The sequence below is a fragment of the Xenopus laevis genome, chromosome 6L (genome assembly GCF_017654675.1).
Source record: "Xenopus laevis strain J_2021 chromosome 6L, Xenopus_laevis_v10.1, whole genome shotgun sequence".
NCBI classification, from domain to species: Eukaryota; Metazoa; Chordata; class Amphibia; order Anura; family Pipidae; genus Xenopus; species Xenopus laevis.
The window spans coordinates 74701340-74720347 of NC_054381.1; the positions used below are offsets into that span (position 1 = coordinate 74701340).

General features: G+C 35.3%; 1 protein-coding gene across 10 annotated transcripts in view; it reads right to left on the minus strand.

The window, feature by feature from the left end:
- The window catches only part of LOC108718510 (catenin delta-2), a 757810-nt gene that overhangs the window by 238491 nt on the left and 500311 nt on the right, over window positions 1-19008 (minus strand). For 7 of the 10 annotated variants that reach the window (XM_041566186.1, XM_041566185.1, XM_041566180.1 and 4 more), the window contains 2 exons: window positions 17480-17557; window positions 13275-13527 (listed from right to left, as the gene is read on the minus strand). In XM_041566186.1, the coding sequence (XP_041422120.1) occupies window positions 13275-13527; window positions 17480-17557 (331 nt within the window). Of the gene's footprint in view, window positions 1-13274; window positions 13594-17479; window positions 17558-19008 lie in introns of all 10 variants that reach the window. The other 3 variants (XM_041566188.1, XM_041566184.1, XM_041566181.1) reach the window with 2 other exon arrangements.

Consider the following 19008-nt stretch of genomic DNA (forward strand, 5'->3'; position numbering starts at 1 on the left):
GGTTGATTGATTGATTTAGAGCGGCCAACAAAGATAAGAGCAGCTCCCATTAACTTCTATAGAACCATGATAACTTTTACCTGGTGAAGCATTAGAGGTTTTTGTGGTTTTTACACTTCATAAATCTCAACTTTTTAGAGCTTGAGAAAACCATGAGAATATTTAGAGATTCATAAAAAAAAAATCTAAATTATATTGTTAGTAAATCACCCCCTTTGAGTATTATTATGTTAGAGTAAAAAGGGATTTAAGTTTTGAAATGGAAATTTTTCTGTTATTTACCAAATGATTTAAAAATATATATTGATAATGCAGTAAAAGATATTTAAGAGCTTGTATATTCACAGAGAAAACAATAACTCACAGACAAAACTTTCTTAACTTTTAAATGAACATGTACTGTATTTTACTTAGGGGGATATTTATCAAGGTCCGAATTTATCTCAAGATTTTCTGCTACAAACTCCAATCAAATCCGCTCAGGTTTTTTGCGCTTATTTATCATAAAATTTTCCAGAAAATTTGCTTTACGGGAAAAAAAAATCAGATTTTCACGTTTTTTCGGATTTTTTCAACCAATTTTCATGTTGTTTTCGGAATTTTCACCCGAAAACTTCAGGGTACTGCACGAAACCCAGCACACATCAAAAAATCTGACTTGTATGCATATCGTGATTTTTACATTCGGAGTTCAGTAAATGACCCCCATAGTGTTATTCTATGTATATTGCCCCAACATATTCTGCAATGCTTTACTGAGAATATATACAGTACATCTTCTGCATCAGTGTCGCTTCAGTGCACCTTACATCTAAGGCTGATATCCGATTTATAAATCAAGCAAAAAATTCATGGGCACTTATGAAATCCACATTCAGGCTAAAGTAGAAAAAGTGTTTATTGAAAAAAATACCAATAACAGAAAATTGCATGTTTTCTGCTAAAATGCACTTCATCTTTGGTTATCTTTCCTAACAGCTGAGGATTTGAGACTGGTGCTACTAAACTACCGTCACACACTTAATAATGTGGGGTCCATTAAAAGTCCATTAAGTTCAAACCTTCAAAAAAACACATTATATATAGATTCACAGAGACCTGTCTATTCATTCATTCTCTCTCTCTCTCTCTCTCTCTCTCTCTCATTATTTCCTTTTTCCATGTAATTTTCTTTATATCTGGAAAACCTCACAACCCAGAGGATTCTGGATAACAGGTCCCATACCTGTATTTGTATTAGTGATATTCACAGGACTTGGGATGAGCTATATACGTTAGTGGGAAGACAATCAAAATTTCCTGCTCTAATGAACTGTGACCAACTGCAGATGTTCCAAGTAAATATGAAACTTAGTACAATAGTAGAACATCATGACATTAATTTATAGCTGTTAGGACTTATCAGATATCAACTGTGTATAGCCATGATACATAGATAATTAAAATTATGTTCTTATGGTCAGTGCATGTAAAACATACATGACACCTGTTTTTCAGGAGACTGATGTCAGTAGCCATGCTATCAATATTGCCACATCATATAAGTCACATATGAATATGTAAATTAAAGGTGTAATTTTACACTAATTTTAATTAAATAATCCAATTGAGATCTCACAACTGTAAGAGAAAAGCTCTGAGTAATGTAAATTGATCTCTGGATTTCTATGTTTGCACCAAAAGATTAAGCCACCTTCAAGCATGTCTTAAAAATGTGTAATACGCAATTAAAATTTGCAATGCAATGAAGAAGACTTATGAAGAATGTTAAATCCTGAAATGCAAATGTTTATTCTTATTTGTGCAATTTTTTTCTCTTTCTGGCTTTTATTACATTTCCCCCTTAGTGCCTTTTATTTCATAACCCTTTCCCATTTTTAAAAATACACATTATTTTAAAATTTTGCTCTTGTCTCATGATTTTAAGTGACAAGAAGTAAAAAAATACTCGCTACTGTCTGCTGCCAGACCATGGCACCAAAATGGTAACTTGAGCTGTACATACAGTATTTGCAAGTCAGGCTTTTCTAAAGTTTCATTGATATACCTAGGAATCCACTTCAAATATAGCCCCTCAGCAAGGTTGTCATACATTAGTTAGATCACTAACCACGGCTTGTGAGGCCATTGGGCTAAAGGGGGCACAATCAGTAAATATATCAGTAAATATACTAAGTTAACTTCTTAGAAGACAATAGTGTACAAGCAGTTTTCAAGCTTAGCTATCCGCAAGTTCTGACAAACATTAAATCACTCCTGTTTACATATAGCAGCAACCCTGGTATGATTTTTCCTGCCTGAAAAAAACTCTGCACATTCTTTTTTACACCCTTTACACCTAATTTTACACCTGTAAACCTAGTTTATGCCAAATTTGAATCACAAATGGGGTAAGGCTCTTAAATCAAGACATGTTGGTATAACATAAAGCTCAAAATATGAGAAACCTTTGTTGTCATTCTGGTAAATACACCATGCCAGTAAAAAAATTAAAAAAAAAATATTCTGTGAGGCTGTCTGCAGTTTTATTGTCACTCTTTCTTTTAATTACCATTGCCTGGTTGCTCAGTTTTATTGGATCCTAGCAAACAGGTAGCTTCTACGGTGTGGAGAACTGCAGCACAAAAAAAACTAATTCAAAACCATAGCTTAGCTATCCGCAAGTTCTGACAAACATTAAATCACTCCTGTTTACATATAGCAGCAACCCTGGTATGATTTTTCCTGCCTGAAAAAAACTCTGCACATTCTTTTTTACACCCTTTACACCTAATTTTACACCTGTAAACCTAGTTTATGCCAAATTTGAATCACAAATGGGGTAAGGCTCTTAAATCAAGACATGTTGGTATAACATAAAGCTCAAAATATGAGAAACCTTTGTTGTCATTCTGGTAAATACACCATGCCAGTAAAAAAATTAAAAAAAAAATATTCTGTGAGGCTGTCTGCAGTTTTATTGTCACTCTTTCTTTTAATTACCATTGCCTGGTTGCTCAGTTTTATTGGATCCTAGCAAACAGGTAGCTTCTACGGTGTGGAGAACTGCAGCACAAAAAAAACTAATTCAAAACCCACAAAAATATAAAATGAAAAAAAGAATTTTCTCAGCATATCACTGTCTACCTCATAATAAAATTGAAGAGTGAACTGCCCCATGCGTGGAATCATGATGCCCCATAATGTACACGCAATATAAATAAATAAACAAGTAATTAAACAAAGTAGATAAATACATTTAAAAAATTTTGATTATTTAGTGATCATTTTGCTTTACATTTACTATAATTTGGAGAAAAAGCAGAAATGCATCATTAAATCACAACATACTGTACAGTACTCTGCATGCTTGGAGAACCTGTGGAAAGCCTATAGAACATTTTTATTAAAATCACCTCTTTTTCTTTTGGAAAAATTTTACATGGTTATGATATTTATGGGACTGAATGTGCCAGGCCCTCACCTACAATAATTGCATTGTGAGAAATCCATTCCAGCAGAGCTAATGACACATAAGTTTAAAAGTCAAAATCAAATTGTGCATTTGTCATGATGCTGTAGCCAGCCAATGTAATGCCACTATAATCAGTTTCCATGTCGACCAAACTGAAATAAAAATAAAGTGCATAAAAAAAATGTTTTACAGTTGAGAAAGTCTTGTATAAAATACATGTTTGCCATGGTGTATGTTAAAACCTCTTGAAATACAATTTAACATCTATTCTACAGCATTTAGCAGTAGTATTTTTTGCAAACACATTTGAAATAAATCAAGCAATAGTTCAATGTATATGGTTTAGCAATTATATATTTATATATATATATATGTATGGGATCCGTTATCTGGAAACCTGTGATCCAGAAAAATTTCCTTTTTCTCTGTAATAATAAAACAGTACCTTGTGCTTGATCCAAACTAAGATATATTTAATCCTAATTGGAAGCAAAGACAGCCTTTTGGATTTATTTAATGTTTACATGATTTTCTAGTAGACGTATGGTATGAAGATCAAGTTATGGAAAGATTGTTATCCTGAAAACCCACAAAGTCCTGCTCTGGTGCACTCAAAAAACATAAGGAAAAATGCCTGGGTGCTGGTAAAATTGTTGCAACATATTAAGTTATATAAAAACAACCGCACTCACAGGTCTTGTGAAAAATGAGAAGTGGATTTATTGAACATTTCGGCACCTACACCGAAGCCGTCATCAGGAAGTGATATATATATATATGAAAAAGAAAATGAAAAGAAAAATCTTCTGACTGACTGAATTATCTATTTGAACTTGTCTGGGGGAAGGGGCAGAGGGGCTGCTGCTGACTAGTGTCTTTAGAAAAAAAATCCCTACCTGGTAGTGATGTGCAGGTCAGGTCCTTTTATAGATCCATGCCAACCCACCCCACCTATGTTGTCACAAAAGGGGCGAGCAGGCGCGTGTCTATGAAAGCGGAAGCTGGAAGTCGGAAGCCAGCAGTGTAATGTGCGAGGTCGGCCCAAACAGACCGACCCGTGGGTCCCGCAGGTATCGGGCCGGCCCGCACATCACTACTACCTGGTGACTCCAATGATATCATCATGAGATTTTGCCTTTAAAATCTTGTGTGATTTCAGATAGGAAAGCTTAAAGGAATTGTTCAGTTTACAAATAAAAACTGGTTAAATAGCAGAGTTAGGGAGTATGTGTGACTGATCTTTACGTGGGATGGTTGTTTGTGCTGGCAAAGAGAGACAAGAGACAAAACAGCTGCTCATCCTCCACCTGCTTGCCTGGTATGTGGGGATTGTTTAATACTTACAGTACATTGCATCTGAATTCATCCTGGATAGGTGGTTTGAAAAGAGTTACTGCAAGGTGTTATTGGCACAAAACATAAATATCATTGTCAATGGTAGTTCAGTTGAACTATTTAAGTAGGTGTAACACCTACCTGAATAGTTCAATAAAACAATTGTGATTGGGTATTGGTGACTTTCCTTAAGGGGTTAAAGGTATTGTATCCTTAGCTGCATACCAAACAAACATGCCATTCCTTCTTACTGGAGTGCTGCTTTAATTTGTATCACAGCTTAGACTGCAGCATACACACCTTTATTGCATATTCACCTTTCTCTGGATCAGATAGCAGACCACATAGGCTACTTAGACATACATTTTGTGTTGATGGTTGAATTTTTCCAACCTTGTCTACTATTATACTGTATTACTTTAAAACTGCAGTAAAATGACAGCTACTATTTTTTGCAAGGGGACCAAAATATATCTGCATTATACCTTCTACATATTTGTAAGATCTACCATAAATTACATATTTAGCATATTCCTTGTGTTTTATGTGAAACTAGACCAATAAACATGGTTTAATGTTAAACAATAGTTCTGAATTCCGGTAATGAATTGAACTGTTTCTATAATTTTGATAATAAGAGAGTGCTATGCATATTATTTTTAAAATAGTCAGTTGGTTCAAAAAATTATTTAGCACTTAACCATGCAGCCTGTGGGCCCATCAGCTAGTAGATTTTAAGTCAGTCCATGTATGGGTCATATTTCAGATTCTACCCTGTGTGCTCAGACAGGTGAGTTACAACTTTTGTCAATGCTTATAATATGGTACTGAATCAGCTGTTTCTCTGCCAGTGGAAAATAACTGGTAAAAAAAAACTGTTGCTATAACACCCTCTGCCTATACACACACACACACATACATAAACACATACATACATCCAGTTATGCAATCTATTATCCAGCATGCTTGGGATAATTGGGTAATTGGGATCATGGATTTTTCCAGATTCGACAAAAAATACATTTTTACTTTACTAAGTCCTGTGCTATTCCACATTCTCTTGCTAACAGATTATATATTAAAGGGTTTAGCTGTTGCTATTTTATATAATGGCTAATTCTAAAATAACAATTGCTCGTAATTTTTTCTTTTTTTTATAGTTTTTGAATTATTTGCATTCTTCTGACTTTTTCCAGCTTTCAAATGGGTGTCACTAACCCTATCTAAAAAACAAGTACTCTGTAAGGCTAAGCATTTATTGTTATTGCTACTTTTTATAACTCATGTTTCTATACAGGCCCTCTCCTGTTCATATTCCAGTGTCTCATTTAAATCAGTTCATGGTCGGTTGAGAGCATGAGGAATCACAGCCCTGTGTATCCCATGACCTCTTAGTATAGTAATTAGCACGGCTACTACCACTAGCAGGGCACTCTACAACTTTTGCTGGTTCTGATTCAAAAAGTTTAGGTTGCTATGCTGCCATGTAATGTAAATCTGAATAATTTAACCTAATTATTTGTTCAGCTTTAGATATCTTTTAATCTTAAATATGTCTTTCAGACTTTTATGGTACGTAAAATGAAAAGTAAACTCAATTTTTATTTAATTTGAGGTGGGAATGGAATTGGAAAAATAAATACATTTTGTTTTACGGCTTAGTCAAACTAGAAAGGAATTCGGGGGGGGGGAAACAATACCAGCTTCACAGATGGACAGAAATGGGATTGATATGTTCTGAACTTATCGGATAAGGAACTGACTGGTGAGGAGATGCAACTACCTTCTAGGGGCCTCTCTTTTTGTCCTAAGCATAATTTTGACATCTTAACAACTATAATTGATGTGAATCAATTTATTAGAAACATACATGTAGTTCTAAAAAAGTTTTATAAAGATGAAGAGAGCCTCTCTGGAGAGAGAGGGATCTCCAAACCATCCAATTTCCATTAAATGTACAGATAATGAATTTTTTGAAGAAGAATTAATGAAATTTACGTTTGAAGATGAATTAGCAATTTATTGTCTAGAAACTTAACAGGAAAATAATGATTTATGTTTAAATCGGAGGGGACAAATTAAAAGGATTTTTAAAAAAAATTTAAAAAACATCAACTATTTATCCAGTACATCATAGAAGTAGTTCAATAGAAGTTTTTCAAGAATTAGTAGAGCATAAATTGATATTGCTAGCAGAAAAAACAAATAAAAACAAAAACAAAAGGAGATCAAACTTAACGAGTGGAGAAAAGAGAGTATTACAAAGAATAAAAAAGAAAACTCTATAACAACAAAGAAGGCTGATAAAGGAGGTCTGGTAGTGGTGCTAAATACAAAAGACTACTTAAAAGAAGCAAAAAGGCAATTGGATGATAAAAATTCATATACAATATTAAAAAGAGACCTAACAGAACAGTTTAAAAGGAAACTAATAAAGTTAATAAATAAAGATTATGACCAAGGGGTAATTACCAAAGATTTAAAACTAAAATTAATTCCTGACTATCCGATAGTTTCAGGAATTAATTTGTTAAATGAGAAATTATCAGAGTCAATATACCTCTTCTTACAGCCTTTAGTAAAGAGATTAAAGTCATATCTCAAAGACACGAAATGTGTAATTCAAATATTTGAATATTTTGAATGGCAAGGAGGATATGTATGGGCAACAGCAGATGTAACGAGTCTATACTCATGCATACCAAATGAAAAGGGACTAACTGCAATTAATTACCACTTGGAATGGTACAGTAATTGTGATACATACACTAAATAGTTTATTTTAGAAGCTATAAAGTTTCTTTTACAGCACAATTATTTTAAATTTGAACACACTTTTTACCTCCAGAAATGTGGGGCCTCAATGGGAGCAAAATTTGCTCCCACATATGCCAACCTATACATGGGTTGGTGGGAGGAAAAACACATATATGAAGGTAATATTAACACACAGGTGATACAATCATTTATAAATGGTTTATAGTTGATTTAATATTTGTATGAAAAGGGGAAGATGAAAAATACTTTCATTTCATTGAAACACTTAGTGAGAATAATTTAAACTTAAAATTGATTGGAACAATTGATAAAGAAACAATATTAACTTTTAGATTAGTCGGGGCCCATTTACTTAGTTCGAGTGAAGGAATATAAGAAAAAAAACTTTGAATATCGAATGTTTTTTTTTTCTACTTCGACCATCGAATGGGCTACTTCGACCTTCGACTACGACTTCGAATCGAACGATTCAAACTAAAAATCGTTCGACTATTCGACCATTTGATAGTCGAAGTAGTGTCTCTTTAAGAAAAAACTTCGACCCCTAGTTCGCCACCTAAAAGCTACCAAAGTCAATGTTAGCCTATGGGGAAGGTCCCCATTGGCTTTGTAATGTTTTTTTGGTCAACAAAAATCATTCAATCGATGGATTAAAATCCTTCGTTTGATCGATCGAAATAGTGCTAAATCCTTCGACTTCGATATTCAAAGTCGAAAGATTTAACTTCGACAGTCAAATATCGAAAGTTAATTAACCCTCGATATACGACCTTAAGTAAATTTGCCCCTTAGAGAAAGTAGGAATAGGGATGTAGCGAACGTCGGAAAAAAAGTTCGCGAACATATTCGCGAACTTGCGCAAAAATGCGAGCGGTTCGCGAACGGTTCGCGAACCCCATAGACTTCAATGGGAAGGCGAACTTTAACATCTAGAAAAGACATTTCTGGCCAGAAAAATGATTTTAAAGTTGTTTAAAGGGTGCAACGACCTGGACAGTGGCATGCCAGAGGGGGATCAAGGGCAAAAATGTATCTGAAAAATCTGCCTGTGTGTGCTTGGAAGAGATAGTGTAGGGGGAGAGCTGTTAGTGATTTCAGGGACAGATGATAGTAAGTTTGCTGGCTAGTAATCTGCTTGATACTGCTCTGTATTGGAGGGACAGAAGTCTGCAGGGATTTGAGGGACATTTTAGCTTAGGTAGCTTTGCTGGCTAGTAATCTACTGTTCTCTTTAAACAACTGCCATACGTTGACCTTGTAGGCATTGTTTGCCCAGTTTTTTTGGACGCAGCCACTGAAGCACAGTTGCCAGAAAAAATATGCCATATAAATGCTGAAAATAGTCATTTTTCGCCATACGTTGACCTTGTAGACATTGTTTGCCCAGTTTTTTTGGACGCAGCCACTGAAGCACAGTTGCCAGAAAAAATATGCCATATAAATGCTGAAAATAGTAATTTTTTGCCATACGTTGACCTTGTAGGCATTGTTTGCCCAGTTTTTTTGGTCGCAGCCACTGAAGCACAGTTGCCAGAAAAAATATGCCATATAAATGCTGAAAATAGTCATTTTTTGCCATATACGTTGAGTCAACGTATGGCAAAAAATGACTATTTTCAGCATTTATATGGCATATTTTTTCTGGCCTCTGTGCTTCAGTGGCTGCGGCCAAAAAAACTGGGCAAACAATGCCTACAAGGTCAACGTATACACTACTACAGCGGATACGGATACGTAAAATATATGAATGCTGCTTGAAAAAAAGTAACTCAAGTGGTTTTTCTAGAGACGATAATATTATCAATATTTAGACAAAATGTGAACAAGCTCACACAGCTCGATGGCGGGTTGAAGAAAACACTGTGCAAATAATGCCTACAAGGTCAACGTATACACTACTACAGCGGTGGATACGGATTACGTAAAATATATGAATGCTGCTTGAAAAAAAGTAACTCAAGTGGTTTTTCTAGAGACGATAATATTATCAATATTTAGACAAAATGTGAACAAGCTCACACAGCTCGATGGCGGGTTGAAGAAAACACTGTGCAAATAATGCCTACAAGGTCAACGTATACACTACTACAGCGGTGGATACGGATTACGTAAAATATATGAATGCTGCTTGAAAAAAAGTAACTCAAGTGCTTTTTCTAGAGACGATAATATTATCAATATTTAGACAAAATGTGAACAAGGTCACACAGCTCGATGGCGGGTTGAAGAAAACAGTGTGCAAATAATGCCTACAAGGTCAACGTATACACTACTACAGCGGTGGATACGGATTACGTAAAATATATTATGGCTGCTTGAAAAAAGTGACTCCGGTGTTTTTTCTGGAGACGGTAATATTATGGATATTTAGACAGAATGTGAACAAGGTCACACAGCTCGATGGCGGGTTGAAGAAAACAGTGTGCAAATAATGCCTACAAGGCCAACGTATACACTACTACAGCGGTGGATACGGATTACGTAAAATATATGAATGCTGCTTGAAAAAAGTGACTCCGGTGTTTTTTCTGGAGACGGTAATATTATGGATATTTAGACAGAATGTGAACAAGGTCACACAGCTCGATGGCGGGTTGAAGAAAACAGTGTGCAAATAATGCCTACAAGGCCAACGTATACACTACTACAGCGGTGGATACGGATTACGTAAAATATATGAATGCTGCTTGAAAAAAGTGACTCCGGTGTTTTTTCTGGAGACGGTAATATTATGGATATTTAGACAGAATGGGAACAAGGTCACACAGCTCGATGGCGGGTTGAAGAAAACAGTGTGCAAATAATGCCTACAAGGCCAACGTATACACTACTACAGCGGTGGATACGGATTACGTAAAATATATTATGGCTGCTTGAAAAAAGTGACTCCGGTGTTTTTTCTGGAGACGGTAATATTATGGATATTTAGACAGAATGTGAACAAGGTCACACAGCTCGATGGCGGGTTGAAGAAAACAGTGTGCAAATAATGCCTACAAGGCCAACGTATACACTACTACAGCGGTGGATACGGATTACGTAAAATATATGAATGCTGCTTGAAAAAAGTGACTCCGGTGTTTTTTCTGGAGACGGTAATATTATGGATATTTAGACAGAATGGGAACAAGGTCACACAGCTCGATGGCGGGTTGAAGAAAACAGTGTGCAAATAATGCCTACAATGCCAACGTATACACTACTACAGCGGTGGATACGGATTACGTAAAATATATTATGGCTGCTTGAAAAAAGTGACTCCGGTGTTTTTTCTGGAGACGGTAATATTATGGATATTTAGACAGAATGTGAACAAGGTCACACAGCTCGATGGCGGGTTGAAGAAAACAGTGTGCAAATAATGCCTACAAGGCCAACGTATACACTACTACAGCGGTGGATACGGATTACGTAAAATATATTATGGCTGCTTGAAAAAAGTGACTCCGGTGTTTTTTCTGGAGACGGTAATATTATGGATATTTAGACAGAATGTGAACAAGGTCACACAGCTCGATGGCGGGTTGAAGAAAACAGTGTGCAAATAATGCCTACAGGGCAAATAATGCCTAAAAGGTCAACTTATACACTACTACAGCGGTAGTAAAATAAAAAAAAGTAAAATAAAAAAAAATGAATATTAAAAAAAAAAAATTAAAGTTGGTGCTGCTGAACTACTAGGAGCAGCAGATTAGCACACCAGTCCCACTCCCCAACACTGCTAGACTAATAGCACTGGGCTCTTATAGTAGTAGTAGTAGTAGTAGTAGTAAAACAACAAAAAAATAAATAAAAGCAGTCCTTACAAGGACTACTGTTATTGCAGCAGTCAGCAGATGAGATCAGAAGCAGGACAGCTGCCCACTGCAGCTACATACAGAGCACTGCAGTAGAAGGTAGATTACTAGCCAGCAAAGCTACCTAAGCTTAAATGTCCCTCAAACCCCTGCAGACTTCTGTCCCTCCAATAACAGAGCAGTATCAAAACGATTACTAGCCAGCAAACTTTCAACTGTCCCTGAAATCACTAACAGGCAGCAGCTCTCTCCCTACACTATCTCTTCAGCACACACAGGCAGAGTGAAAAAACGCTGCAGGGCTTCGGTTTTTATAGGGAAGGGGAGTGGTCCAGGGGAGAGCTTCCTGATTGGCTGCCATGTACCTGCTGGTCTGGGGTGAGAGGGCAAAAAAAAGCGCCAACAATGGCGAACCCAAAATGGCGAACGTCGCGCGACGTTCGCGAACTTCCGGCGAGCGCGAACACCCGATGTTCGCGCGAACAAGTTCGCCGGCGAACAGTTCGCGACATCTCTAAGTAGGAATGACAGTGTACTGTAAAAAGTGTGCAGGAAACTCATTACTACATGCGAAATCCTGCCATCCAAAACACAAAAAAATACAAAATATAGTGAACAGTTTGTAAAAATAAAACAAATAATAAACAAACATCTGCTAGTGCTGTATAATGATAATAAATTAAGGGAAATTTTAACGGACGGATGCCAATTGATAAGTAGGAGGGCACCAACCTTGGGAGGGATGCTAGCCCCTAATGAATATGTATCAAAAGAAACACAATCAAATTGGTTAAAAACAAAAGGCATGTATCATTGCGGGTCCTCTAGATGTGAACAAAACAAAAAAAAAAAAGAGTACACAATAAATACTTTTATTAATTGTAACACAAAATACGTAGTATATTTGTTAAATATGAGATGAAATGTGAAGTCTGCACAACACACCCTCTAAAAAATAGAATGCAGGAGCATATATATCAAATTGCATCAAGAAGTGAAACAACCACGGTTTCAAAACACTTTTTGCATTGCAATGAAGGGAATTAGTCCTTTTTATGCAAACAAGGCATAGAAAGCATAACCAGAATGAGTAGGTGAGGCGACAGACTCTGATGGATTTTATAAAACAAAGTAAAATGGATATTTCATTTAAATAAGCGAGAACCAGATGGGCTGAATGTAAAATTGGATGCATATTGCTTTATATAACAAAATAAAACATCAGAACCAAGAAATATAGAAAATTACAGCATAATAGAAAGTTATGAAAGTGAAACAAGGCCGAATTCAAAATAAGTGGGAGAAAAAAATCAAACAATATAGCTAAGATGCATAGGAAACAGGAGGTAATTAATATCCAACAACCACAACTGAAGTAGAAACAAATGTTGCCAAAATAAAATAGAAGTAGATAAGGAATAATCAAATAAAGAACAAACTGGTGGGAAAATAAGGAATTATGTAAAATATAGCTTTTTATTTCACAAAAAGTTCTAGAGAATGAAGAGTTAATGTGAAAATATGGAGCGACTTCAGGAGTGATGTAAGCTCTGGTTGCTTTTTTAAACCATGTCGGTTAAATGTGTACTTTATCTATGACTACGTGTAGCTGCACATGAAACGCATCAGATGTTTTAACTAATGTGAAATAAAGCTTTTTTGGAATTCTTCATTGCCTCCAAGAAGTTCGTAAGTGCATGCCTAAAGTTGAAATTTGGTCGGACTTAGTCAAACAATACCATTAATTGAAAGGAGCATAAATATTCCATACTTTATAGCTACCTGTAGAATGATTAAAATCAAAGTACACATTTTAGAATATCAGCAACACAAAAGACAGGGATGATCCAGCTGCAATCTTTTCACACAATATCATTATTTTCTGAATATAAAATGTTAGTAAAACTTACCTGGGGTCTTTCTGAATGCTATCAATGGATGGGGACCTAGCTAATGTTCCTTCTGGTGGGATAGCTGGTCCAGATTTGCTGTAAGGTGAATCAACAGAAGGACAATACTGCAGCTGTCGGTATGGATCTGCATAATTGGCGGCAGGGCCTGCAGCATAGCTGGCCCTCTGGAAGGTTCCAGTTGCATTCTGGGTACCATGTTGGCTGCCTGTTCTCTGTAAGGGTACGGAGTCGACACCAGGGGAAGATGGGGCTACGACAGGAAAGTAGGGACAAAGTAAAAAATTGAGGACCTGCTCACAGAAATGGTTAACCAGGTCTAGGCAGAGGAAAAATTACACACAGATACAGGGGTTTGAAAAAGAAAAGATTCCGATTGTTATTATTGTAAATATTTGGCAAAGACAATATATGCAAATGACAGCCATAGTTGCAAATTGCAAATTTTATATCATAAAATCTTTACAATTTAAATATTTTATAGCCATGATTTTATCTAGAAAGTCTAGAAAAATTACCATTAACACCAGTGTCTGATTTGAAGACATAATTTATTCTTAGTATATTAAATTAAACTACAGCACAAAATATTATTTCATGTGCTTAAATGCATCATTAAGGAAGGACATAATGTTTTTTTAAGCCTTATACGCAATCACAATTTGCATCAGTTCCCCTTCTTCCCTGTTATCCCCTGTATATATTGATCAGAATTGTACTGCTTAAAGATGGTAGCTTTGACAGTGACATAGTTTAAATGCAGCTTTTTGAATGGATTACAACCATGTAACAAGGAGACTGCTACATCTTATAAATATTTATATATATATATATATATATATATATATATATATATATATATATATATATATGACATAGTAACATAGTATAAGTATATAATATGTATAGATGTGAGCAGATCACAGATGATCTTCCGGTATTACTAAAAATTGCGTTGGCTAAACAAAGTAAACATATCTGCTTAAAGGAAACTTAAAGAAACTTAAAAAATTAATTGTGTAAATATATTCAGACTTCTCCTCTGACCACTTTAGCAATTTGCATCAATTTTTAATTCTAAGTGATTTCTGAGATATTAGCAGTATTTCACAGTTTTGTAGGGTTAGCAGGCTTAGTTTAACATGTCTTTTTGAAGGCTGGGATTGTCAGCGACTGTAACTATCTATGTGCTTCTTGGATATAATTACCTTCGGGTTGCTGACTTTCAATTGAGCTAAGGTTAATGGAACACAGGGAGATTTGTCACACACGTTTAAATATGTGCTACCATAGGCGACAAATCCCCCAAATACTTTCCAACTGGTAATAATGTAAATCTTTGATGGGATGGGAAAAAATAAGAGGCATTCTGTTTTTCAAAGTTACCTTGTGAGAAAACTTTTAAAACCTTTGGAAAATAAATCAATGTGTATGTTTTTCCATCTGCAATTTACTTTATTGCTGATGAGAAAGCATCTAGAAGAGATTTGTCACCTGCGGTAGCACAGTCTGCCGGTACACTAAAAGTCTAAAAATCCAAATATCTCAAAGACTAATAGAAAATAAATGTCAATTGCAAAAGTTACATAAATAAATAAAGGCTAAAGAGAACACCCATGTTCATATGAAGCAGCATCTTACAAATCTAAATATGTAAAACAAATTGGAGACAGCAGCTGCAATATTTATTGAATAACACTAACATTTTCTGTTAAAGTGTATGTCAGAGGCCATACTTACCTGCCATATCTACCACTCCATTTTTAGGTTACTACAAATAGGGAGCAACAGTGATAATGAAATATTTACCCAAAAGGTAATACTTTTATTTAGGGCAGCACTTTATTTGCAATGACAAATCTTCACATCTTCCCTATTGATAACATTAATATTTTACTTCTTTATGACAAAGATATAGACATGTACATCTGAAATTCAATCAGGGTGAATATTTGCATATCAACTGTGAAATGTCAAATGTGTTGGTATCAGAAAAGTGTCAACTGTGAAGCATCATATGGTTGATATCAATTTTCAGACCCTATGTACATTAGCAGTTGTAGGGTTGTGATATTAAATTAAATATATTAAAAACAATATAGCTAACTTTGTACTACCAGACGATATATTAATCCCTTACATCAAAACCCAGTAGCAATAGGGACATTTAATTTGGCGTATTTATTTAATGTCGCAATTTATTCAGACAGGAAAACATTGTACAAAATGAAAAAATAGCAGATGGCGTCTATTTTTTTTGCACTTTGCACAGACTTGAATCACAGCAAAAATCGTATTTATATCTATGCCCTTATACTGCAATTGTTTCACCTTGAACTCAACGTCCATGTATGATTTTTAGATATCCAAAAAAGAATACTGGAATATTTATTCCTATCACAGTCACTGAAATACACATGTGAATGGTTCTACAATGTGACTTGTAGGGGCGGAAAATAATGAAGGCTTGGGGAGGCTAAGCCTACCAAAACAAACAGTGTCACACTTCCAGAATAGGTTGACAGTGTAGAAAACCTGTCCCTGGTTCACAAAAAGACTGCGAACCTCCATACTGTAAAGCTGTCACTGCACTTGGAGAGGCTGCATTTGTGGAGACTGAACCTCCATCTACCTTCCCATTGGATAGTAAGCAAAAAGAAGGCTGAACATCCTCCTACTTTGCAATTGGTTAGGTAGCATCATGGAATGGAGTAGGAGGGGTCAAGTTTCTTCCTGCTTCCAAATAGAAAATAGCTTTGGTTCTCTACTAAGGTAAGCCAGTTAAAACTTGTATTGCTGCAGCCACAGTAAACTACTACAAAAGGAAGTTTGGGGCAGCTTGTATTGACCATCAGTAGTTTGTTATGTTTGGTTAAACACAATTCATCTCTGCCAAATAGTCAGCAGGGCAGGCAATGCCATATGTATTAGTGGTCAGATGCATTTCACAGAACAGAGCACCATCCACTGCAAATTTTGCTTCTTTCACTCACCATTGATATGTGGCTTATGAATCAGCCTGAGAAATGTGCTGATCTGATTCGCCAAAAATTCACGGAATGGTGGAAATTCACCAAATTGTATTGCAGTCAATGGGCAACAACTTTTTTTTTATGCACAATAATTGTCTATAGACATCATTTTCACAGTGAAACTTGGCAAAAAACTTTGCTCATCACTTGGATTACTATGCATTAGAACAACAATGTTGTTAGATTCAAAGTCATATGAACTGAACAATCTCTAAATATACTGCAATTCAAATGTAAATACTTGTAACCCTGAAAGATTAAAATATTGTGCTAATTAATATGCAGTTTGTTTCCTTAATGATGGAAGCATAGACAGCACATTCAAAATAATAGTCACTATATAGTCATCACCAAGCAAGAAAACCATAAACACAATATGAAAATCCCATAATGGCATCTACAAACAAGGGATATGATAGACACTGAAATGTTAGCATGACATAGAACACAAAACAAATAGACACAACATATCAAACATACTATGGTAATTGTATATGCTGCTCATTTCAAGCATCAATGCATCATTACTTTCGTAGGTATTGTTCTAAGTGTTGTGTCATATTAAGGGATTGGTCTAATTTATGTAGACGTTTCTGTTCCTCTGGACACTGTAATTTAGCTTAAGTGCCATTTTAAACATGTAACCAGTTCTATTAAACAGAAAAGGCACTTGTTTAATCGTATAGCGTTTAGAAACTAATTTCTAATCACAACCTAATTATACACAACTAAATTATTGTATACAACTATTTTTATATTATTGTAGTTGAGCTGTAAGAACAAAAAAATCATCTGCAATGGTCCTTTAGGAAATGTCTTTTTTTGTATCATGCGTAAAAAAATACACATTTTGCTTGTCATTCTTTAAGAGATATGTAATAAATTTAAACTAAAATCAATCAAAGCCTGATCTTTTTGGGTTTTTGTGTTACTGTTAGAAAGCTAAACATATTGTGGTAAGTGGGTTTCATTTTATTTGCAGGCAGTGCAACACATCTGAAGGAAAAAAAATGTGGCACAGCATGGACTCTTGATACCACTCAAAATGTTTTCAGTAACACGTCTTTTATTCTCATGCTATTGAACAAATAAATAAAATAAATTGCTTGAATAATTTTGTTACTGAAGTAAAAAAAAACATAGAAAAATGTAATTGAAATGCTGTTCACATACCTCTCAAATCTCCCACAGAGAAATCAGGGACAACACTCTTAAAAATCAGGGACATGGGATCAAAATCAGGGACAGTGTCTGAAAAGTGAGGAATAGTAACTTGAAGAAGAAAGTCTAAATGACCTTTACACACAAATTATTTTCACATATAACATTGTAAAGGCACAGGAGTTTCTTAGACATTTATAGCATAGACATTGCAAATGGCAAAGGCATGGAATACTGATGAAGGTTTGGGACACTTAAGAGGTATGATTATGAATGAATCATGTCATGTTAAGTGGTCTCTAGCTGAATGTTTTGATAATGATATCTTGTAAGTGGCTCTGTACAATAATATTGTAGCAATTTTTGAGACCTTGAAGGACAAAGTAGAAAAGGAGATTTTTTGGTATAAAAATTGTTATGCACACCATTTTAAACCAGTTACTTTATTTTTGTTCAAGTCGTCCCATATAATAAATTCTAAATTATTTTAGAAATTATTTTACTTTAATGCATTGCAAGATATTAGTGTGAAAGTTAATTCTGAGTAGAATGTTGCTAAACTGTCATAAGTTTTAACAGAACCGTCATTTGGCCGAATTTATTTGTTATCGGGCTGTGTCACTTACTGCTTTCCATCCTGCTGACGATCTCCAGAGGATCGAAATGCGTAGTTGTTTCTCAATAAAGTAGATTTTTGTTTGGCAACAGTCTGAGAACCAACACTCCCTATATAATGTGTTCCTTTATTTTTAACACAGTAAAGGATCCTTGACAAAGATCCCAATAGAGACTGAAAAGTTGGACATGTGTAAAATGTATTGAAAATTAAAGGGATACTGTCATGGGAAAATAATTTTTTTTTCAAAATGAATCAGTTAATAGTGCTGCTCCTGCAGAATTCTGCACTGAAATCCATTTCTCAAAAGAGCAAACAGATTTTTTTATATTCAATTTTGAAATCTGACATGGGGCTAGACATATTGCCAATTTCCCAGCTGCCCCAAGTCATGTGACTTGTGCTCTGATAAACTTCAAATCACTCTTTACTGCTGTACTGCAAGTTGGAGTGATATCACCCCTCCCTTTTCCCCCCAGCAGCCAAACAAAAGAACAATGGTAAGGTAACCAGATAACAGCTCCCTAACAAAGATAACAGCTGCCTGGTAGATCTAAGAACAGCACTCAATAGTAAAAACCCATGTCCCACTGAGACACATTCAGTTACATTGAGATGGAAAAACAGCAGCCTGCCAGAAAGCATTTCTCTCCTAAAGTGCAGGCATAAGTCACATGACCAGGGGCAGCTGGGAAATTGACAAAATGTCTAGCCCCATGTCAGATTTCAAAATTAAATATAAAAAAATCTGTTTGCTCTTTTGAGAAATGGATTTCAGTGCAGAATTCTGCTGGAGCAGCACTATTAACTGGTTCATTTTGAAAAAAATTTTTTTTCCCATGACAGTATTAAGGAACACATTATATAATGAATGCTGGTGCTCAGACTAATGTTTGATGTGTATTTGACAGTGTACCTGACTTTG